Below are 23,158 nucleotides of genomic sequence, written 5' to 3'. Positions count from 1 at the left end.
CTTTTTTGCTATTTTTCTTGTCTGCAAGAGCGTCTGGTGGATAGCGCGCGGTTCAGTTCGGGTCCGGGTTCGGACTGAGGTTCATAAGTGGAGCAGTCTTTGAAAGGAAGAAGCAATTTGGTTGGAGGGTCATTCATTGGATTCATTGGATTCATTTGATTCATTCATTGATTGAGAATTGGTTTTTTGGTAGAGTCGAGAGGGAAGAGGGTCATTTTGATTAAAAGAGATAAGCAAAGAAGAGACTGGAAAGAACAAGGGGTTAAAAGAAAAAAGAATGAAGAAAAGGGATATCAATTAGTAGAAAGAGAGAAAAGATGATCAAATGGCTGACGGCTGACGTGGAGGTAGATGATAGCTTCAAAAGGTTAATTTATCCTATAGCTTGGGATAGTCGGGGGAGTTTCAAGGGTCGATGGGTAGTCGGTCGATAGACGGTGGCCTGATTCAAGGAGTATCACGGCAAAACAGGGGAGGTGTCAGTTTGAGTAATAAGGCCGATATAAAGTAAAAAAAAATGACAGGTAGAATAGAAGAGAAAAGCTGAAGATAAAACGCCGAGGAACACCAAGCAGGAAGCGAAGCGAAGTGATGAAGAGAATAGACCCAAGCTAGCCGTTAGTTAAGAATGGAAATGAAATATGAAGTCGAGCCAGGAGTCGAAAGTAACTCCGAAGTGACGAAGGAAAACCGGAAGATGCAAGCGAAAGCAGCCAAAAAAAGGCCCAATGGTGTGGTTGAACAGATAAGGAATGCATAAGGGCTTCATACTTCATGCAGGAGGATACGAGGGTTTTTGTGACGGGTTCGGGATGAGTTTTGACGTCGTGATTTGGTGAGAAGGCTGGTTGGGTCGATATGCGCCACGGATAGTAAAAAGAGGGAAAGATGGAGGGAGGGAGGCGAGGACAAGGCCGCCACAAAAAGTGAAGATCATCCCTTTGCTAGGCCGGTTTGCCATATTATGTTTGTTGATGGAAGGACCGAGTATGGCCATGCGGGTTTATATAAGCTTGGACGTGATCGACGGGCTCATCACGGCCATTTGGGCAACAAGAGAGACGGCCTAAATCAAAACGGTGGGAGATCAATTGGGTTCGTTGAGGAATTGGAGTTGGTTCATCGGAATTCGATGGCTGCACAGCATCCGTAGTTCTCCACAGGCTTGAGCTCAAGCTGTTGGTGTCTATAAAAGCCATTAGTATGTTTGTTTTTTTCGATTTTCTCATTATTAGGCACTCGATGGATGGGGCGGTGAGACCTACTTTTCGCTCTTCGCGTGGAAGTAGATGCCACTGATGGTACCCTGAACCTGGTTGAAGCAGATGTAGTAGAACCCTTCGAAGCTGGCGCCGGAAATGGTCTTGACACGGTGGTCGGGCACAAGGAAGGCTTCCTTCCACCGCATGAAGATGTTCTCCCGCTGGGCATAGTCCTTGAAGGTGAAGTCCGGCTGTTTGGCCAATCGAGAAAGGGGACGCCAGGCTGGGAATCGGGACCAATGGTGCATATCCGTCTTTTCAGTGGCACCCCAATCCTCATGACGAGTTTGGAAGGTATGTTTGGTGCCAATTATCTCGCCTTCGAAGAAAGTTGTTAGTGTAGGATGGTCCGGTGTCAGGCCTGTAAGACTGTCAGTAAGATATTGCGCCTGTGCACAGTAATGATGTCAATTAGAGAGGTAAATAGCGCCGTACCTTTGATTTTGAGGTATCCGCAGAGATAGGACTCGGACATGTCGACGTTTTTGATCTCCACGTCGACGGTGTAAATCTGCTGTTCAGACTGCTGAGTGCCGGTAAACCTGCTCCCCCCTCTAAAGTACGAGGAGGAGTGATCTGGCACGAGCTGGCAAAGTAGTCGTGTGTCAGTACATTAGTGTACTCCCATAGGTCTTCTAAAGTATTTGTAGACTCGGGGGCAACGTGACTTACTCTGGCATCAGAGTACTCAAAGCTCATGGAAGTCCGGTGAGTGGCCAGAATGTCGGGGATGGCTGGAGCAGCAGTAGCAGCAGGCTCCCGCTGCTCGTCCTTGATCTCAGTAGCAGCAGAGACGCTCGTCGTAGGGGTCATCGGCTCGTCCGTTTCATCGTTATCGTCGGTTATGGCAGTCGAGTCCGATACAGGAGAGCGCACCTCCTCAGCAGTGGCCAGCGACTCAACTATGCCCGAGCCAGCAGCACCGATATTTTCTGTTCCCGGGGAGTGCATCGTAGTAGCAGCATCAGTAGAAGTGCTGCCACCACCCGTTGCAGGTTCTGATCCCTGAGACTGCTGTCCTTGCTCACGCTGCTGCGGAGATAAAGCTTCATCGGTGGTCATAGCCGAGTCAGAGTCAGGGCGCTCGCCCGCCGTAGTTGGAGGAGACTGCGCCGTCAGAGAGCCATTATCAGCCGCAGCGTTGATTCTGCCTTCTGCAGACTCTATCCAGGAGGTTATTCTGTCGTTTTCCGGGGGACAAGTTGGTCGTGTGGGCGCGTTAGAAGAAGCTGAGACTTGCGTATGGGCGCTGATGTCACTGTGGGTTGGCATGGAGACGGCTTTAACGGTAGGACATAGGATCGATTGAGCCGGCAGACGCAGGTAAGGAGCGCAAGCTGAGTAGCAGAGACGCAGCAGCTAGAGAGAAAGAAAGAGAGACGGTCAGCCCGGTTGCGTGTGTTGCGGTGTTGCAGCGCTGAAGGAATGCGAGGCAGAGAGGGAGAGGCAGAAGACAAGTCAAGTTGTTTGGGCGCGGGAAGGTTTTTTCCCTTTGGCTAGTCAACGCACTTGCAGGGCCAAGCGGGCCGTCGAGTCGAGCAGCGCAGCGCCACTGGAGCGAGCAAAGGGGGTCATGCGATCGCGGGGAAGGGCCAGGATGGCGAGGTCTACAGTGAAGGGCCCTATATAAAGCTATACGACTAGGGGCAGCGAAGCGTATTAAAAGGAGGCTATAGGCCAGGGGTAGAAAACAGCGTGAGAAGTACGAGAAAGTATTCATTAGCAGCTAAAAGACAGATAGACCAGCCTAACTCCTGATAGATATTCATCACATAGAACAGCAGTAAGTCCTCTCTGCGCCCGGCGAATGCTTTTTAAATGGGTTTGATCTAGGGGCGGCCGTGGTCAGTGACAGCTCATGGTGGTGGTGACGTGGGTTGGCAGCTTCGGCGGGACAGGGGTGCTTGAAGAGCCAGCCATACCTTGAAGTGGAGGGATATTAGTGAAAAGACGAGCGCCTTGAGGTCCTGTACGAGATAGTAGAAGACTCGCAGGCCCTCAGGATCCGCCGATTCGGTGACATCGACAAGCGAGCCTATCTTTGCAGTCTGCATGCCAATGCCTGGTTAGTTTTGCAGTTCGCTAGCACCCAACAGACGACCATCGACTCAATGCATGCGCAGAGGAAGAGCGCACCTCGAAGGATATGTGTTCGTTCCCAAGTCGAATCTCAAGCTCTTGTCGTCCATCTTTGTTTTTCTGTGGCCATTTCGAGTCGTCTTCCCTATTCGATAGTAGATAGAGGGTCAGAGGTGGGCGATTGCAGCAGACAAAAGCAGTCAATGCCCAACATACTTGAGAATCTCGCTCTCTTTGATGATCCGTTTGATCTCCTGTATCAGCAGCGAGCTAACGCACACTGTAGTAGACTCTTCTTAGCCCTCCTGCCGCCAGCTTTCTACTTGAGGGGGAGGGGAATGGCTGGTAGTTGTATGACGTACTTTCTTTGCGGATGAGGGAGTCATTGCGGTAGTTCGAGTTGTTCGCATAGCGCGCAGAGGCACTGCGGCCGTCTCCAAGAGACTTGAAGTCGAATTCTACCGTCGATCAGCTTGTATTCCCGTCTGTCAACCGCGCTGGCTGCGTCTGCTGCTCACCTAGAAACTCATGTCCGAACCGCCCAGAGTGTCCCGAGCTGGCGCCGTCAGCAGCTGGCAGGGAGAACCTGGGCCCCAAGGATAGAATAGTCCTTACTAGTATCGCAGGTAGAAGGTCTCGTTGTCGCCCGGCATCTTGAATCTTCTCGTCTCCTTCTCGTCTTCTCGATGTGTTTCTTCTTCTTCTTCTTCGTCGCCGTCGTCGCCGTCGTCTTCTTCTTCTGCGCAAAAAGTCACAAGTTAGAGGCCATGCTTAGTCATCCACACATTTGGCGGGCCGCGCAAATACTGGCCAGAGTGGACAAGTTGGAGACGACGACGACGAAGGACAACAAGCAGACAGGACGGCGAGACGAAGAGAAGCAGACATCTCGACGGTGATTCTCTGATACAGTGCCGACATACTCCAGGACGCCTCTCTCTCCGCCGACTACAAGGCGAGGCATGCGGACACTACCCTGAGATTCCTGAACACCCTGGGCCGCTTCTCAAAACACCACCGCAGACCCCCCTACATACTACACTACCCAGAGCTTCCACCGCCAGACGCAGGAAAAGGGACGAGAGAACGGCACAATGGCTTCGTATCTGGATCACTCGTACACGCTGGTGCACCAGGACAACTCGGCGGACCAGCCTACCGTCCAGGAACTGAAGACGCAGCTGGAAAAGGGCACGGATGAGACCAAGATGGAGACCATGAGGATCATCCTCATCATGATGCTGAATGGAGACCCGATGCCACAGCTGCTCATGCACATTATCCGCTTCGTCATGCCGTCAAAATCGAAGCCTCTCAAGAAATTGCTCTATTTCTACTACGAAATCTGCCCTAAACTCGATGCCAACGGCAAGCTGAAGCAGGAGATGATTCTGGTCTGGTAGGTGGCTATGTCCTCGTTGAAGAAGAAAGTCGACGACATCTGGCTAATAAAGTGATATAATTGTAGTAACGGAATCCGGAATGATCTGCAACACCCCAATGAGTACATTCGAGGAAATACACTCCGATTCCTATGCAAGCTCAGAGAGCCAGAACTACTAGAACCGCTGCTCTCGTCTGCACGCCAGTGCCTCCGCTATAGACATGCATATGTTCGGAAAAACGCAGTCTGGGCAATTGCCTCCATATTCCAGCACTCCGAATCCCTCATTCCGGATGCCGCAGACCTGTTGCTGGCCTTCTTAGAGACGGAGACAGATCCCACTTGCAAACGCAACGCTTTTGCTGCATTGGTCACCATCAGCCACGAGAGTGCCTTGGTATATCTGAGCTCAACCTTTGACGGTGTAGCCAATGCAGACGAACTGCTTCAGTTGGTCGAGCTTGAGTTTATAAGGAAGGATGCTGTGCAGAATACCCAGAACAAGGTAGGATTTAGCATTTTATTGTTTCAGTTGACACTTCCATATGGCTAATTCATTATTAATACGGCCAGGCGCGATATCTTCGGTTGATTTTTGATCTTCTGGACGCAAACACTAGCACGGTTGTGTATGAGGCGGCTACCTCCCTTACCGCACTAACGTCAAATCCTGTCGCTGTCAAGGCCGCGGCTGCAAAGTTGATTGAACTATGCATCAAAGAGGCAGACAACAACGTCAAGCTTATTGTGCTAGAGCGTGTTCACCAGCTTATGAAGCGCAATGAGGGTGTTCTCGATGATCCTACTATGGAGATCCTCCGTGTCCTCTCCAGCCCGGACATTGATGTTCGACGCAAGGCCTTGTTCATTGCTCTTGAGATGGTCTCCAGTCGGAATGTCGAGGAGATTGTTCTCTTGCTTAAGAAAGAGCTTGCCAAAACCGTTGACGAACAGTATGAGAAGGTAACGCAGCTAGATTTCCATCATTATTGGCATCACCGGCATAACTAACGGTTACCTGCAGAACAATGAATATCGACAGCTCCTCATCCAGTCCATCCATCAGTGTGCCATCAAGTTCTCCGAGATTGCTGCCAGTGTCGTTGATCTTCTCATGGACTTCATTGCCGACTTCAACAACAATTCTGCTGTCGATGTGATAACCTTTGTCAAGGAAGTCGTTGAGAAGTTCCCTAAACTCAGACCATCCATTGTCGAGCGACTAGTTTCCACTTTGGACGAGGTTCGTGCCGGGAAAGTATATCGTGGCGTCCTTTGGGTTGTGGGTGAATATTCACTCGAAGCAAACGATATCAGAGAGGCCTGGAAGCGTATACGAGCCAGCTTGGGAGAAATCCCGATCCTCGCCTCAGAGCAACGATTACTTGACGAAGGCCCCGACGCCGGTGCGGCGGGTCAAGACTCTGTAAATGGACATGCCAAGTCGACAACGGGGCCCAAGGTTCTGGCTGATGGTACATACGCACAGGAGTCCGCTCTAACCAGTGAATCCGCCGCCGCCGCCAAGCTAGCGGCCGTCAAGGCAGCACAGAAGCCGCCGCTCAGACAGCTCATCCTAGATGGAGATTACTACCTCGCAACCGTCCTTTCATCGACGCTGACGAAGCTTGTTATGCGCCATTCGGAGCTTTCACAAGATGTTGCCCGGACTAACGCCTTGCGCGCCGAAGCCATGCTGATCATGATTTCTATCATCCGCGTTGGCCAGTCGCAATTCGCCAAGGCCTCTATCGATGAAGACTCCGTTGACAGAATCATGTCATGCGTCCGATCATTGGCCGAGTCTGCTCAGCGGAAGGAGCTTGAGTCTATTTTCTTGGAAGACACTAGACAGGCCTTCCGTGCCATGGTTCAGGTGGATGAGAAGAAACGTGCTGCTAAGGAGGCTGTTGAAAAGGCCAAGACAGCCGTTCAAGTGGACGATGCCATACCAATTCGACAACTGGCAAAGAAGTCTGAGGAGGGAGCAGAGGAGATCGAGCTGGATCTTGCCAAAGCCACCGGTGGCGACTCGACGCTTGAAGACCTCACCTCCAAACTCAGCAGAGTGGTGCAGCTTACGGGATACTCCGATGCCGTTTACGCAGAAGCATATGTCAAGGTCCACCAATTCGACATTGTCCTTGACGTGCTTCTAGTCAACCAAACCACCGAAACCCTTCAGAACCTCTCCGTCGAATTCGCTACACTCGGTGATCTCAAGGTCGTCGAGCGACCTACCACCCAAAACCTCGGGCCACACGATTTCTTAAATGTCCAAGCTACCATCAAGGTCTCCTCAACTGACACTGGTGTGATATTCGGCAACGTGATATACGATGGCTCGAATTCCACCGAGACCCATGTGGTCATTCTGAACGACATCAAGGCTGACATCATGGACTACATACAGCCCGCTCACTGTACTGAAACACAGTTCAGAACGATGTGGACCGAATTCGAATGGGAGAACAAGGTTAACATCCACTCCAAGGCCAAGAGTCTGAGAGCCTTCCTCCAGCAACTCATGGACCGTACAAACATGAGTTGTCTTACCCCTGAAGCTTCCCTGGAAGGAGACTGCCAGTTCCTAAGCGCGAATCTCTATGCAAGGAGCGTCTTCGGTAAGTTTCTTCCCCATACTTTCCCATCCCACGCCACTTTGCATCATTCCATGTATCCCACGCCACGCTACTTCTATGCATCCACTCCGTCGGCCCCTCAAGAACCAAAGATTGAGCTAACTTTCTTCCGTAGGCGAGGACGCTCTTGCAAACTTGAGCATTGAGAAAGAAGGTGACGATGGCCCGATCACAGGCTTCATGCGGATAAGAAGTCGATCTCAAGGGTTGGCGCTTAGTTTGGGTTCTCTAAAGGGCATAAAGGCTAACTCCGTTTAATCGTTCATGATAATCTGTTTTGTTCATGTTGATGTTAATGAAAAAAGGTAGATATTCTATTCTTCCTAGCCATGGAGCCTTTTATACCTGCCCGTTTACTCAGCTCCTCTGTTTCCGCTCTACTTGTTCCTGTGGATGGTAATGAATTTTGTTTCTTCTTCATCTTCTCCTTCTCCTTCTCCCACTCTGCCTAACCTCCTTGTGTCTCTCCGATAACACAATCTGAGTCCACTAAAAATAGGCCAAAGTTAGACAGAGATTTACGTAACACAAGGCAAAAAGTTTTTAGCCTCTTCGTGTCCCAGTTTACGAGCGAATTGCTGGAGGACCTTGCAGATAAGAGGCAAAGGAGGGCAAAAAATGGATCTTTCATGATTAGTTTTATCGCTATTGTACATGTGTCGTTATAGATTGCTTAAGGCAATCAGAAATTCTGTCAGTATCTAAGTCTGGCAGTATGGTATAATTAGTAAACTACTATAGTAGTGATTAAAAGGAAACTCGTTAATGGACATTGAAAACCGTAAGTGAATTTTTGAACCTCACTCCTCCCTGTCTCCCACCAGTGTTTGCACAGACTCTTCTATGTAGATGCTCCGTTCCATTGAACCCCTATGGAAAACCGATCGACAACAGGCTCCGGACTGTCCATGGCGGAACTGTCTATGGGCACCAACCCCACACCGTACCCATCGCTCGCCACGTGGAAAGCCATATGCACAAAAGTGTCTTGGAAACACACCCAAGACGGAGAGAATTGATGTTTCCTTTCTTCCGAATCATGCTAACGACGATGGCAGGGCTTGCAACGACTTGTTTGAGGGGATGGAGTAGGGATTAGCACGGTTGCTGGAGCCTGCGGGTGCCATTTCGTAGCTGACCTCGAATTCGGTGCGATGGATAATTTCTTCTCGCGAGTCACTTTCATTCAGAATCCTGGTCTTTCGGACTTCTGCCGGAGTAGGGGCGACGACAGATGCAGTGTGACCGTGTGGATTGTACGTCGAGGGCCGTGATCGAGCAGAGAAAAGGGACTTGTAGGAAGCAAAGCAGGATACCATCACTGCGATGGTGGCTTCCATTGAGCTCCAGAAGAGGAGCCATGACGGAGGTGATAGTTTAGTTTTGCCATCTGTTTCAATGGTGCGGAGGATGGATATGATGACGACTGCGAGCCCGAGGAGAAAGAGGACGATCAATCCCGTCTTCTGGGGCATGGGGAGAGATGATTTGAGGACAAAGGCAACAGGGAGAGACACAACTGTTACCATTCTTAGTTAGCGGAAACTCGTATAAACCCGTCCACATATGACATGTGCATGCTGTCACTTACTCAGAACGTCTGTTAGCACATCAAAAACTGTGCTGACGTAGATATCGATGGCAGCCAACCTTATCTGCCTTGGGGAGATACAACCAACTAGGATGCAAGTTAGTGGGAGCACTCATATCGCTGCTATACATGTGAACTCACGGGCAGTAAAATCCGAACACGCAACCGGAGGGAGAATCATCGAGAGGGCAAATCCAATAACCGTGACAACGATGATCCCCAGCCATGCGCGGCGGAACTTTGGCAAACTGCGGAATAATCTCCAGAGCAGGGCAAGTAAACTGGCCTTAACGAGGTATATGCATATGCGGAAGAGAAAGTTGCTGGAGAGAACGAGTTTTACTAGGCGATCAATTTTTCCAAGGATATCTGGTTGCATGAATCCATGGTTATCCGTAAAGAGATCGAGCAGTAAGTAAATCGTCGGCGCGGCCAGGGTAGCGAGAATATTGTGGCATAGCAAGAAGATATAGGCAAGGCCGGCAAGTATATCGTCCCAAAAAAGCTGTCTATGAACACGGAGCCTGATCGCGAAACGGCTTATGAGTAGTAGCGTGGTAATGGCAAAAAGAGTCCAGACAGATATCTGCAAGAAAAGACCAGTTAGTCCATTGCTTTTCGTAGATGGAAAATACAACTCGTTGAACATACCAGCAATCCATTGCGACCAATCTTGCGCGCCAGTATCACCTCGTCTATGTGCACGGCGAGGGGAAGGCGGGTTGGTAGGCTCCAAGGAACTTCCATGCTCGCAGGTCTTCTTCAAGGGGCATGCCCAGCGACGAAGTAGTTCTCTGAACGAGTCAGGCAAGCACTCGCAATGCCAGGAGTAGATATTTATGCATGACCGAGATGCAAGATTTTTTGGGGAACCCGGTCAATATAACTAGTTAACCGACTTAAACTGTGCTCTAACCATGGCGTGTGTCCTGGCGAGCTTCGGCAACCATCTTCAGATCAAGGTAATTAAAATGGGCCAACCCTTGCGTGCCAGGCACAGGGATGGGGCATGATGCAGGTCCCATACCACAGTGCGAATCATCTTGAATCTCGATTTCCAGGGGCTAGGCGCAAGGGTAGCGTATCCACTGGCCACAGTTACAGAACGACCCGTCCCTCTATCGTCCTTTTGCTGTCTAGATTCTCGCTGCGGTTGGCCATCCCAAACGGTGGGGAGCTCGATTGGGTCATTGTCCGAGAGGGAGCGGCTTGCCACGAGCCGACACGACGGCCTTGGTGTCAGTGGGCTTTGGATCTGTGTGGGCGGGGGATGGGTAGCTAGGCTCTTTGTCTGTCGCTAGTGAATGCTCTCTAGCTCGCTTTGGAAAAGCCCCGGAGTACTCCGTTTAAGTATATATACTTAAGTTACATCCACAGTGGCGGCAAACGGTAGCCTCTCGAAGACGTCTGGTGGGTATCATCACATCACCAAAGAAAAAAAATCGCTAAAAAAAGAGACGTTCTCCATATAGCCGATTTAGCTATGGGCCAGCTTTACCGCCGCCCGCAGTCTCCATTCCTCTTCTGCTCTGGTCACGGTTTGTCGACGTTGATGTCGTCTTTTGCGAAGTCACTGAAATTCGGATTTCCGTCGGAGTTCAAATCTAAGTTATCCACGTGATACAAAGTTTCCCGTCTGCTGGTAACCTTATGTAATCAGCTATCTACTTCCAGCGACGACACTTCAACCGATCTCTATCAAAATTTTCAAGGACATCATCTGCGAGATGATATTTCAGGATTCTCTGTCCTCTTATCGTTTGACATGTAGGAGAGTGGCGCATCGGGCGATTACTCTCGTAGGCTGACCTGAAACCTCGGACGCGCCCGGACGTAGCCCCCATAACTAACTACCATAACTAACTAACTAGTTCGTTACTTGAGCAAAAAAACGCACGCAGCCGACAAAGCCAGGGCGATGAATGCTAACAGGAATGCCCCCCAACCAAGTCCCAGCCTGTTGAATAGAGACAGTCCGGCAAGTGGCAGAACTGCCCCAGAAGATCTGGTGACTGTTTTAGTTCCAAACGCACTGGCTGAGTAGATACCAAATGTATCAACGGGATATTGTTCCTCCCCGAGCGTTAAGAGAAGGGCAGGCTGAGATCCCTGCATTAAACAGAAAAGATAAACATTCCTATATTAGTGATCACAGCGCAAGCAATCGAAAACATGAGAAAGGAAATGTTCAAAAGTTATATGATGAACAGTTGTCTATAGTACTCACTGAAAGCTGCTAGAAACAGGGGGCCAACGCAGAAGCCGAGAATATTGACCGAAACGGCAAAAGAAGCCAGTGAAGTATTAGCACCCTCAAACTCCTTTAGAAGCGCTGGAACACGAGGCGCGAGAGTACTTGGCCCATAAGAACTGTGGATACATATATATTTAGTTGTGTATATATTGACTGTCATGGCCGAGTAAATCAATTACAAGGAGTCTTACATGAGAAATATCATGTACACTACAAGCTTGACTTCTAACAACATCCCTACAGGCTTGTACGTGGCCTTGTGAAAGTGCAGTGATGGATAGCTAGCTGTGGTCAACATTGATTGAATGCTGCTCATACGACATGGCTCCCTTGTCGGGATAACGACAGCGTAAAGAACGGGGACATCGTCGAGGTGGTGAACTAGTTGACCAGAGTACAAATACACCGTCATTATTGAAATTCCCAACTTTTATATCTAAATATCCATCGCTTAGTGGACGTCGTGAGCGATCCCGGTTCCCCTAGCCCGCAAGCCAACCAAATGTTGGACACTGTGTCGTCCAACGACTTCTGACCGGGCTCCCGGGGAGCGGGAAGACATGTTGCGGCATGGTATAGAGTACACGCGTAGTGACATTGTGAATCAGGACGTTCCCCAACGCGGATCGTAGGTGATGATAGGCTCCCATGTCAAAGAGGAGCGGCGTAAGTCATTTAGTACAGCCCAAGAGGCCAGATTCCTAGTTCCAATACCCCTTTTCCAAGATGGAATAGTTATTCTGCATGGTTCCCAGGTGATCGTCTCAGTCCTCCATTCGGAATTCTCCCACGTCAGCTCTCAACACATATAACTATCGCCTTGGTGTTTGTAGTCGTGAAGCGCCAAAATTCTCTTGACGGCCACGCCCTTTACTCAATTCCAACCAATAATCCCATTGCTGACTCCTATCTCCTGTCTTGTTAGAAGCATCCGTTCTATGGCTTACCTACCAGAGATATGCGTTTGAACACGGAGTAGTTAGTTAAAGAATGCATGGATCGGAATACGAGTTGTCCATAGTTCTTCTCAACAGCATGGCTAGTTACGGGGTACGGGTTATCCATAGTCTGTCCAACGGCCAGCTTTAACGTCAAAAAGAGGCCCTTTTTATCAATCAGGGTATAGAGATGATGTCGTCCCTTGATAGCCTCCGTGGTTTCATGTTGATCCAGCCGGCAATTGAACATGTCACTAGCATTCTTTAGGTTGCCTCATCGAAGAATGAAATGTGTAACAGATTGGGTGCAATAGGCATAACTAATGCCACACGAGCAAAAAGGGCCTCTCAATATCTATCTACAGCCCTCAACGCTTCGTGTTCAATTTATTTGCATCCAACCAAAAAGTGACAAAAAGTGAAAGTGGAAAAATGGACGAAAGGAAGAAGCCATCATGTGATCGGCAACGTCTTCACTCTTTCCAATCAGAAAAAGGGGATGAAAAGACGAAAAGAAGAAAACAACAAAGCCGAAGTCTTCGCCAAAGGGTCTTCCGGCACAGCCTGATTCTTTTCATCTTCTATACCGGCAACAGATCTGGTCGCATAGGATGCACGGTGTGGTCATCGCTGGGCACGTCGAATCTTGCATGCGCAGTGACCCTCAACCTCGGCAGATCATTCGAAACGCCTGCTGACGATCGCATCGTGACACACACCTCGTCCTGTCGCCCGGGATCCTGCCCTCCAGCGTATATATACACGACTTTACGGAGTCACTCCTGGCTTGCGAGAAGGCCGGAGCAGCCATTGACAGCCGTAGAAAGCACGGCGGGCCCCCTTTAACCACATCTCCTCCGCTCTTTTTATCTCCGTCGGACGCTTCGGCAATGCGCCTAGCTGGACTTCGCAGAGCTTAAGCTATGACTCTCGGCCGCTTTTTTTCAGACTCAAGAGATGCCGGGAGAGAAGAAGACGCAGAGATGCAGGCTCCTCGGGACGAAGCATCGGTCCTACCGGTCGGGGTGAATGCGTTGTTGACCTTGACGACGGACTCGCTCATTATCCAAGGTAAGGCTATCCCCGGCTGCCACTCCTATTTTTTTTTTTTTCTCTCTCTTATTTGCCATATACATTGCCATATACTCTATATATTCCTGAAATATATCAGTTAATAACTTATGCCATGGCCTCGTTGCAGACGATAGCCATAATAATAAATCTAGTCGAAGTTGCTGCGGCGCAATATCTACTCCACGTATGAATTTGAACACCCAACTGTGATGGTGGGCGGATTGCTTCTCCGGAAAGAGTCTGACTCCTTATCATCCTTCTAGGCGTTGCGCGGGTGACACGATCTATCCCATTCTTCAATATCCTCTGGGCAGAAATATCGGACAACCATATCAATATTAATTACGCCAACCCACGGAATAAGCTAGATGTCGGCCTGGCCACGGTTTGTTACAGCATCGAACGCACGCAGCTATCAAGAGCGGAAACATGGGCTGCCTCGCTCTTGGATTTGGCATACGGAGAAGCACAGAAGAAGAAACGGATAAAGGTGCTGGTGAATCCCTTTGGCGGGAAAGGAAACGCGTCCAAGATCTACTACAAGGAAGTCGAGCCGATATTCGAAGCTGCCAACTGTGTTATCGAGACCCAGATCACCGAGTACTCTGGCCATGCCATTGAAATTGCCGAGAAGATCGATGTAGACGCATGGGACGTCATTGCGGCTGCTTCCGGAGACGGGTCGATTTTCGAGATATTCAACGGTCTAGGCAAAAAGGAGAACGCCGGAGAGGCCCTTGCGAAGCTGGCCGTTGCACACATTCCCTGCGGCTCTGGCAATGCCATGAGCAGGAACCTCAACGGCACGGCAGGGCCGAGCATGGCTGCTCTTTGCATCATAAAGGGCCTACGCACTCCCCTTGACCTTGTATCGATCAGCCACGGGCAGCGTCGAACCATCTCTTTCCTCTCCCAAGCATTCGGCATCGTAGCAGACTCTGACCTCGGCACAGACAACCTGAGGTGGATGGGCCCTGCTCGTTTCACAATCGGCTTCTTGATAAGGTTGTTCGGCAACACGGTATATCCATGCGACGTGGCACTCAAGGTTGAAATTGACGACAAGAAACGCATCAAAGAGCACTATAATGCCGTTGTGCAGAACAAATCAAACGCAGAGCCACGCGAAGAGATCCCAGAGTCAGGAGGCCTGCCACCCTTAAGATATGGTCTTGCAACAGACCCCATCCCAGACGATTGGATGAGAATCTCCCATGATAAGCTCGGCAACTTCTATTCAGGGAACATGGCGTTCATGTCTCAGGACGCAAACTTCTTCCCTGCCTCGCTTCCAAACGATGGTTTCTTAGACGTCATCATGATCAGAGGAGATATCAGCCGATTAACTGCCGTCCAGATGCTGGGTGCCTTGGAAGATGGGGAGCTCTTCGACTTGCCTGATGTGCACGCGCTAAAAATATCAGCTTTCAGGATCACTCCCAGGAACCCGGAAGATGGCTATATCAGCATTGACGGCGAGCAGATCCCGTACGAACCATTCCAGGCTGAGGTTCATAAAGGTCTCGGCACAGTCATCTCCCGGTCAGGCTTCAAGTATGAAACTGGCAAGGGATCTTAAAGCACTTGTTATACCATGATATCCGTCGTCCTCTCCTGCTTGTCCGTTTTGGATCACTCGTGTGTCCTTTCTCGGGCCTATCATCATCATTACTCAACCCCCAACGTCCAGTTGTATTTATAAACCTATCCTCGCCATACCCCGGGCTTACATAGCTCAAAGTCCGTGTCCGGGCGCGCGCTCCTCTCTTTATTTAACCTTTTTTGCCTTGTTAGACCTGGCATTTCGGCTAAGGGACCGGATTGCCATGGCAGTATATACCTATATCCCTTGCAACACGGGCTGTGCATACATCAAGTGGAAGTTGTCTTGGTTCCATCCAGGGTCCTCTAAGTGTACTTTTTTTGGTTTTGTCTTCAGTACTATACGGTAGTCGAGAGGTAGATATTGAATACAATGAATAGTCTCTTCTTGCTTCTGTTTCGAATGAGTAATCGATCCACATAGCCGATATTTGATATCTCTTTATTATGATTTGATAAAAACTCCCGGAATGCCCCATTTCATAACCTCCACCAAAACCTATATATATTATTCACCAACCATTTTAACGTTAGAACCAATTCACTAAGCAGCTGGAATTTGAGACTCTTCCATCAGACTTGTAGTTAATACGCCGCAAACACCAGACAGACGACTGTATATACCGCATATTATTTACACGAAAAGCGAATACACACACAACCGAATAAAAAAAATAGATAATTAAAACATTCGGACAGGGAGGAGAATTGTTCAGCCCGGGCCAAAAAAAAGAAGAAAAAAGAAAAGAAGAACGATCCTATTTACTTTGCTTTGAGAAGAAAAAACATGGCCAGGATTGGAAAAGGGGAGGGGATCTCAGTTTACTACGCCACTAATATGGGATGGGAAAAGGCGAGGTTGTCTTGCATATGCTTGCTAACGGGGGGAGGAAATGCAGTAGAGATAAGATACCGGGCCCAGCCACCTTCGGCCTGAGGGAGGATCGGACAAAGGGACATGAAGGGGCTGGAGAGATAGAGAATTCGTAGATGAGATATGCGATGCGTATATGTATGGAAAGGAAAATAATGGATAAAGACATTAGAAAAAGGACAAGGAGCAAGAAGCAATTTATAGGAAAAAGGAAGAGACAGGAATCAACATGAGACGGACGTCAGGCGTTAACTTGATGGTTGCTTGGTTGAATTATAGAACACAATATTAAGGCCTTTAATGGCGATATGGGGAGGGGGGCACAAAGTAGGAGATTAGACGCGATTAACATATAAGACACAGACAGGGAAGAAGGGGAGGGGGAAGGTAGCAGGTAAAAGACAAAAAGAACAGAAGGCCCACCGGTGGTTGAGATGTGGTCTCATAATATTAGACAGGGGAAAAATAGGGGGGGAAGACGAGGATAGGAAGGGATAGCATAGCATAGTCTTGCGTATGCACTTGTGAATAGTCGGGCATAAACAGGCAGCGAAGTAACTGTGAGCGCGCGCAGCACAAAGGGAGGCTGGATATTATAGCCTGAGATTATCTAGGATTTTCTTTGCCATTTCCCGATATTGCCACATCCCTCCAGATACTTTCTTGAATTGGATACCGTGTAGAGAGAATAGGGGGACTTTGACAATGACGATCTCAAAGCGCAGGACCAGGTTTGCGCCAGTATCAGTCTGGACTTTGGTCGTGGTCTCGCCTACCACGCGTTCTCCGCCGGCAGTGCTGTCACGGGGAGCAACGTATTCATCTGATCCCTCAGAGTTGGTGATGAAGCTTTGATCAGGGGGCCGTTGGGTGCTACGACGTGATGCCTTGGTGGATGGGGGCGATGGTTTGTGGTCTTGCGACTCTTCGCCTGTGGCATGGGCTCGGAGTCCGGCAAAGCTGATGCGGCGGCGATGGCCTGAAACGGGGCCTTGTCTCTCTGGGCTTGGGGGGTTGGTATCGACAACGCGGTTGAGGTCAATGCTCGGGGCGTGACGGCAGCTGAAACCGCCTTTGATCTCAACGTATTCGACGCCCAGCTGTTTGAGAACACGAATGATGTCGGAACGGATGAATTGTAGAGGTTTGCTGCTGGTTGTAGAGACGCTGAATAAGCCCTTTAGGTATACGGGCTTTGATAGATCTTCTCCAGTGCCTGCCACGGCGTTTGGGCCTTCGAGAAGCTCGTTGTCAGTCTCCTCGGGGACTTGGGCTTCCCTTGCTTCCTCGCGTCGGGAGCGGCGGACCTGGACGCTCTCATGTCTCGCGTGGCCCAAGGACTTGGTCCTAGATTGGGGAGGATAGGCATGCTTGGTCTCTGCAGGCTGTTCGCTGCCGGCCTTGATCGTCCGTTGGACGTGTAGGTTAGATTGGTCTGAGCCGGTTGCCAGTTCGTTTGGCGGAGAAGAGAGGTAGCCTGAGGGCCCTCTCCTGTTGTTCCTTCGGATGCGGTTTTCTCCCGAGTTGACGCTGGTTGATCTTGCAAGGAAATTGTTGGCTCGGGAAGGGGAGAGTCCTGGATTTGACCCATGAGGAATATCGGGGTACTGGGAATGGCTCCCGCTTGGGTGTAGGTTTCCCGGGGCCGCCTCTCCACGTCTTGACCTCCGCACACTGAAGCTCTTTCTGGGCGCAAGAAGGTCTTCGGCCAAGTGAGCGTGAGCAGACGGGGCTTGGTGGGCTGGATATTTCTCTCTCTCCGTTTCACGGCCTCTATCCTTGGTTCGTCTGGTGCTGAAACGTCTCAACAGGCCAGCGGCGGCACTCTCCTTCTTTGGAGGTGCAGCTTCAGCCGGAGTGATGATGGTGGGAGATGCTGCGTGGTGGGCAGGTGATTTAGACACCGCCAGGTTCTTGATACCTTCGGTAATATCGTCGTCTCCATGTGTCCTGGCACGCGGACGAGATCTTCCACCGGTATCCTTCTCTCCGGGGACTTCAAAGGCGTTTTGGTTAGTATAGGCAGCTTCAGGCATGGGGAGATCTAGCTGCTTGAGCGAGGGATCCACGGGTCCAGGAACGCCGCCAGGGTGAAGTTGGGGATTTTCTCGATCTTGCTTCTCTTTAACAAGATTATACACTGAGATGAGTGGGTGGAAACCGCAGGAAGGGTCACCGAACGAATGCATGGCTTCAAACGAAGGGGTAATGCTCAGGTTATCTTTGCTCATTGAATTGCGGCGTTTATAGAAGTCAAAAACGCCTCGTCGCTTTTCGTTTGCAGCGTTTAGGCTTTGCTGCTGTTCTTTGGCACTGCTTCGGATGGCGAGTTGGTATTCATCAGACTCGACAATCTTGGTGAGTTGGGAGGAGATAAATTCGGGGGGTCCAAAGTCGAATCCAGTCATCTTCTTGACTACCTCCTGGTCTAGCGGGAGCTTCAGGGGCTCCCGTTGCGGGAGATAGTTTTCAGGCACACCGCTGTACCCTTTGGTCATCCAAGGATGCTGCATGATTTCAGCGAGGCTGGCTCTCTGCTTTGGGTCAGTGACTAGCATGCGGGAGATTATGTTACGGCAGTCTATCAAACGGGTCAGCATATGAGGAGGGTAGAGAGATAGAAGAAGAAGAAGGAGAAGAAAAAAGGCAGACTAACCTGAAGAAAGGCCGGGAGGGTACTCGACGACGCCCTTCTTGATCTTAGCATGAAGCTGAGGCATGCTCTGGTCGTCAAAGGGGACTTTGCCGCAGACGAGAACGTAGAGGACGATACCGAAGCTCCAGACGTCGACTTCTGGTCCGGTATATTGACGAGCCTGGAGCAACTCTGGAGCAGCAAAGTAGAGACTGCCGCAGAAGGTCTTGAGTTGGCCCTTGGGGGAGAAGAGATTGCTGAGGCCAAAGTCGATGATTTTGATATCACCGGTCTTGCTGATTAGGATATTCTCTATTTTGAGGTCTCGGTGGACGATGTTGTTGCGGTGACAGTAATCTAGAGCGCTTGCAATCTGGCGGGCAAACTTGCGAGCCTGCTTCTCCTTGAGCTTGCCGTGGGAGATGATGTAGTCGAGCATCTGGCCGCCGTTGACATACTCGAAGAGCATGTACCAGTGGTAGTTGGTCCGGACGACATCTCGCATGCCACAGACGTACGGATGATTGAGGAGGGTGACAATGGCCGCCTCTCTGGCGGTGCGTATCTCCTTTGAACGGTCAGCCCGTTCATTCTCTCGGGTGCTACGCTGCTCATCGTTGGTGTGACGAGGGATAATTTTCACGGCAACCTATCAATTGAGTTAGCAGGAATAAATGAGTAAATAGATAGTTGGTAATGTTCCAGGACAGACCTGCTCTCCTGTCTCGAGGTTCTTCGCGAGCTTAACCTTGCCCATGCTGCCAGCTCCGATTGTTTTGCCAAGTGCCCACTGTCCAGAGGGCGTGGTGATGGTCGTCCGTCTCTTTGGCCCAGACGCCAGCGTAGCTCCATTGGTTGCATGCGAAGGGGCATCACCGGCAGCTGCAGCAGCCGCCGCAGCCACCACTGCAGCAGCTGGGTTTGCTCGAGACATGTCGACGCTGTCTCCGTTGTTGTGGTTGTGGTTGCTGGCGGTAGTGGTAGGCCGAGAAGCCGTCCGACGATGGACGCGAGCAGGGTCAGGACGGTAGGAAGACGAGGAGGCCTCCCGCGGCCTGTCTCTCGACGAGCTGCGTCCGGTCGTGCCAGGACGAGACGACGGAGCAGAAGGCTGAGGCTGGTCGTAGTCCCGTCGCGCGCTGCTGGAGGTGCGAGAGTGGCCGCCGCCGGGCTCCTGCGAGTAGGACCGCGAGCCCGAGCGGCTGTGAGAAGGGCGGTGGTGCGGGCGGCCGCTGGCACTCAGCGTCCTGGCCGGCGAGCTGGCGTCTGCTGGCGGGCTCCGGTACGAGGACGGCGTGCGGACTGCGGTGGGCGTGGAGGGGGCTGCGGCCGACATGGCGATGGGCGTTTTATCAGCAGAGAGAGTGACGACGGGAGCGAGTGCGAGGCCAGCAGAACGGAGGGCGAAACCGGCTTGCTTCAGCAGCAGCAGCAGCAGCGCAGCGCCTGGGAAACCGGTGCACCAGCTCTCCCAGCGTCCCTCGCCGGCTGCTTTTCTTTCTTGCTTTCTTTTGTTTCCTTTTTCTGCGTCTGCTGGTCGCTTTCCTGTCGCTGGCGTTGCTGGCTGAGCGAGGTCGAGGTGGCGGGAGGCCGTCACGATAACATCGAGCAGCGAAGTCCAAAAGTCCCCCCGCGGGCTGAGCAGAGAGAGAGAAAGCAGAAAGACGACGACGACGAGAAGGATGAAGAGAACGAAGCGAATGGGAGATGCGGGCCCGACGGACGGTCTGCTCAGGCTGGGCTGGCGTCTTCGTTTCTCGCTGGCGGGCGACTCGACGTGGCGATGATGCTGCCCGTTGGCTGATGGTTTTTTGTTGGTGGTTTTTTATTTTTATTCTTTTTTTTGTTAGTTATTTTGTTAGTTATTTTTTTTTAATTTTGGCGCGGATTTTAAACCTGGCAGGGCGAGACAGCAGACAGATAACTATTAAATATTTATTCGTATAACCAGCAGTCCAGCACTCTGTATACTTGTTATTGTTATTATTATTAGTTATTGAGATAGCTGTTCCTCTTTTTTTTCTTCTTTTGCAGGGCCAGGCAGGCTGCGGCGGTTTTATTAGCTGTCTTTGTCTGGCGTGACGGAGGCACATGAAGGGGCCTCGCGCCGGCGGCCTCGAGCAGCAAGAGACTGGCGGGAAGAAAAGACGGCGGACGACGGTTATACAGGCAGCCTACCGGAGGGTGCGACAGACTGCAGGTGACGGCCGCTGGTGACAGTCATGGTAGCTGGTAAGTCACTGTCACGGCCGTTGGTTGAATCTGCGCAGAAAGAAGCTGACCAAGGGGGAGGAGACAGAGAGAGCATCTTCACAGGCAGCATCACCACCACCACCACGGGAGGGGAAGAAAAAGGCAAACTGAGGGCGTAACGACTGCTGCAAGGGCGAGAAAGGGCTGAGACGAGCCGGCCTGATCGCTTTGTCCGCCAGACACCCCCTTACGATGGCGTACAAGCGGTCCCGCGCCGCATATGAAGACGATCTCCCCGGATCCCCCTTCGTCTTCTACGGCACCCCGTTACCCCCGGGCGATCGTGATGCGCGAGACGATGGCTCGTACGTGCCGCTGTGGAAGCAGGAGGTCAGGGACGAGAGGGGGCGGAAGCGTCTGCATGGTGCTTTCACCGGTGGATTCAGTGCTGGGTCAGTTATGCTGATAGTAACTATCACTATATTCGGGAATACTAATTGAAAAGTAGATACTTCAATACGGTAGGGTCCAAGGAAGGATGGACGCCTTCGACCTTTGTCTCGTCTCGCAAGAACCGGGCCAAGGACAGCAAGGACCAGCAGCAGAGGCCAGAAGATTTCATGGACGAGGAGGATCTACGAGAGGCAGAGGAAGCAAGAGAGTTGCAGACGTCCACCAGGTTCGACGGTATCGGGTCAACGGCTACAGATGCAATCAGAGACACAGGGCTGGTCGACCTGTTCAGCTCGTCGGGGGACACGGTTGGAGTTCGACTGCTGAAAAGGATGGGATGGAAGGAGGGCCAGGGGATAGGACCCAAAGTGCGAAGACGGGCAAACCTCGACGACGACCACCACCAAGAAGATGAAAACGATGGCCAGACGTACCTCTTTGCACCAGAGAATACCCCGTTGATCGCGTTTGTGGATAAATCTGACCGCAAGGGCATCGGTTTCGAGGGGGAGCAGCGGCTGGATAAGGCCATCACCTCGCGCAGCAGTGACCACACAGCTGCTACCGTACCCACTGCAAAGCCATCCACAATCGAGAAAAAGACGCAAAAGACCAAGCCACGGCGGCTGGGAGGAGGCTTTGGCGTCGGAGTGCTGAACGACACTGGATCCGATGATGAGGACCCGTACGAGATCGGGCCTAATATCTCATACAACAGAACCATCGAGAGCTCCAAAAAGAACTCCAAGGCCAAAAGAAGTGCCGAGATTTCAAGGCCAGCTATCAGGTCATCAAACCCGCTGCTAGATACCAAACCCGTCTTTATTTCGAAAAGGGCCGCGGCCGGTGGCGGTGGTGCCGCAAGGGACAAAGACAGGTCTGGCTTCAGAAAGTGCCATGACGGACGGCTGCCGCTGGACGGCTTCATCCTTAGCGTACAGATCGATCTCACCCCGCGGAACAAACGATATGATCCTCCCAAGGTGCCCGAAGGCTGGGTGCCTGCAAAGACGGCATCCACACAAAACTCCCAGACAACAACAACTACTACTACTATTACTACTACTTCTGCACCGCCAGCCCAGCAGGTTTCGCTGGCCGAAGCTGCCAGGGCGTCTACCCTCGACCCCAAGGCCCGGGCAGCACTATTAGGAGAGGCACAGCTGCCAGGAAAGTCTGTGTTCGACTACATGACCCCCGAGGCCCGCGAGAAGATTGCTCTGGCAACTGGACGGACCGATTTACCGCCTGCGCTCGGTGAAAAGGCGCCTCAGGGGTTCGAGGCGTCAGACAGCCAGAAACGAAGAGATATATGGAACCTCATTCCCAGTCTGGACAAGGACGCCGCCATACAGGCTCTGAGCCGGGGAGCAAGCGGCTGGATGCCTTATGCTGAAGACGAGAGCAAACGGAACCGCTACAGGTCCTTCCTCGAGGTTCGAGCTGGTATCGTAACCGACCGCCTGCCGGACCGTCTCCCAGGCTCCTCGACAGACGAATGGATCACAGAGCTGCGCGAATTCGCTCGTGCTGCAGAGGTCTTCAAGCCGATATCCGGTCTCATGGCCTCCCGCTTCACTTCGTCGACTTCTACATCCACGCAGCCCGGTATGGAATCCGGCAGCAGCGGCAGCGGCAGCACACCTTTACTTACCAGACGAGAGGCAAAACCGGAAGACCCAACTGAATCAGCTGCGAAGCTAGGGATGTACGGTCCAATGACCCGTCTTCTGCGACCGTTTGCGCCCGCCAGACTGCTCTGCAAGCGTTTCAACGTCCGCGTCCCTACCGGCACCAAACATGACGGCGGCGGAATAGCCGGTCTATCCGACTTTGCAGGCCTCGAGGCCCATGCTGAGCCGCCGCCGCCGCTCGTGTCAAAGGAAACCATGCATCAGCTGATGATGGAGTCTGGCCGGAAAATAATTCCATCTCCTGCATCTGGCGCTGGTTCTGGCTCTGGTTCTGGCCCTGGCCCGGCTATGCCGGCGGAGCAGCCACCCGCGCAACCGGCAGCAGTTGACCCTGAACGCAACGAAGCCCTCGAAGGCGAGCGACCGGGCGAGGCGGTATTCAAAGCGATCTTTGGCAGCGATGACGAGGACGAAGACGAGTAAAAAGCGTCCTTCTTTTATCTTGTCAGTGCCTGCTTGACCCGGCCTANNNTCTCTCTCTCT

At 51.5% G+C, this 23,158-nt stretch overlaps 6 protein-coding genes across 6 annotated transcripts; 3 read left to right on the top strand and 3 right to left on the bottom strand.

Annotated features, from left to right (window-relative positions):
- Positions 1–1,119: 1,119 nt before the first annotated feature.
- TRV_04962 (vesicle-mediated transport protein Vid24, putative) lies at positions 1,120–4,305 on the bottom strand (the record flags this gene model as incomplete). The annotated part of the gene is made up of 11 exons (XM_003020893.1): positions 1,120–1,186; positions 1,266–1,623; positions 1,698–1,785; positions 1,935–2,621; positions 2,772–2,894; positions 3,185–3,310; positions 3,399–3,486; positions 3,558–3,621; positions 3,704–3,765; positions 3,957–4,080; positions 4,149–4,305. The coding sequence occupies 11 exons, from the start codon at positions 4,303–4,305 to the stop codon at positions 1,120–1,122; spliced, it is 1,944 nt and encodes a 647-aa protein (XP_003020939.1).
- Positions 4,306–4,435: 130 nt separating this feature from the next.
- On the top strand, positions 4,436–7,625 carry TRV_04960 (uncharacterized protein; the record flags this gene model as incomplete). The annotated part of the gene is made up of 5 exons (XM_003020892.1): positions 4,436–4,740; positions 4,810–5,230; positions 5,299–5,688; positions 5,750–7,349; positions 7,483–7,625. The coding sequence occupies 5 exons, from the start codon at positions 4,436–4,438 to the stop codon at positions 7,623–7,625; spliced, it is 2,859 nt and encodes a 952-aa protein (XP_003020938.1).
- A 779-nt stretch (positions 7,626–8,404) lies between these two features.
- Positions 8,405–9,705, bottom strand: TRV_04959 (uncharacterized protein; the record flags this gene model as incomplete). The annotated part of the gene is made up of 4 exons (XM_003020891.1): positions 8,405–8,886; positions 8,959–9,045; positions 9,100–9,544; positions 9,610–9,705. 4 exons carry the CDS (start codon positions 9,703–9,705, stop codon positions 8,405–8,407), a joined length of 1,110 nt encoding a protein of 369 aa, XP_003020937.1.
- Positions 9,706–13,073: 3,368 nt separating this feature from the next.
- TRV_04958 (uncharacterized protein) lies at positions 13,074–14,803 on the top strand (the record flags this gene model as incomplete). Its single annotated transcript, XM_003020890.1, has 2 exons — positions 13,074–13,320; positions 13,488–14,803. 2 exons carry the CDS (start codon positions 13,074–13,076, stop codon positions 14,801–14,803), a joined length of 1,563 nt encoding a protein of 520 aa, XP_003020936.1.
- Positions 14,804–16,293: 1,490 nt separating this feature from the next.
- On the bottom strand, positions 16,294–19,671 carry TRV_04957 (uncharacterized protein; the record flags this gene model as incomplete). Its single annotated transcript, XM_003020889.1, has 3 exons — positions 16,294–18,251; positions 18,357–18,984; positions 19,048–19,671. 3 exons carry the CDS (start codon positions 19,669–19,671, stop codon positions 16,294–16,296), a joined length of 3,210 nt encoding a protein of 1,069 aa, XP_003020935.1.
- Positions 19,672–20,780: 1,109 nt separating this feature from the next.
- TRV_04956 (uncharacterized protein) lies at positions 20,781–23,098 on the top strand (the record flags this gene model as incomplete). Its single annotated transcript, XM_003020888.1, has 2 exons — positions 20,781–20,980; positions 21,037–23,098. 2 exons carry the CDS (start codon positions 20,781–20,783, stop codon positions 23,096–23,098), a joined length of 2,262 nt encoding a protein of 753 aa, XP_003020934.1.
- Between the last annotated feature and the right edge of the window lie 60 nt (positions 23,099–23,158).

This window comes from Trichophyton verrucosum, assembly GCF_000151505.1.
Source record: "Trichophyton verrucosum HKI 0517 chromosome Unknown contig00377_1.f1.exp, whole genome shotgun sequence".
Lineage (NCBI taxonomy): Eukaryota > Fungi > Ascomycota > Eurotiomycetes > Onygenales > Arthrodermataceae > Trichophyton > Trichophyton verrucosum.
Note: the sequence above shows the minus strand (reverse complement) of the source record. Positions and strands in the feature narration are given on the sequence as shown.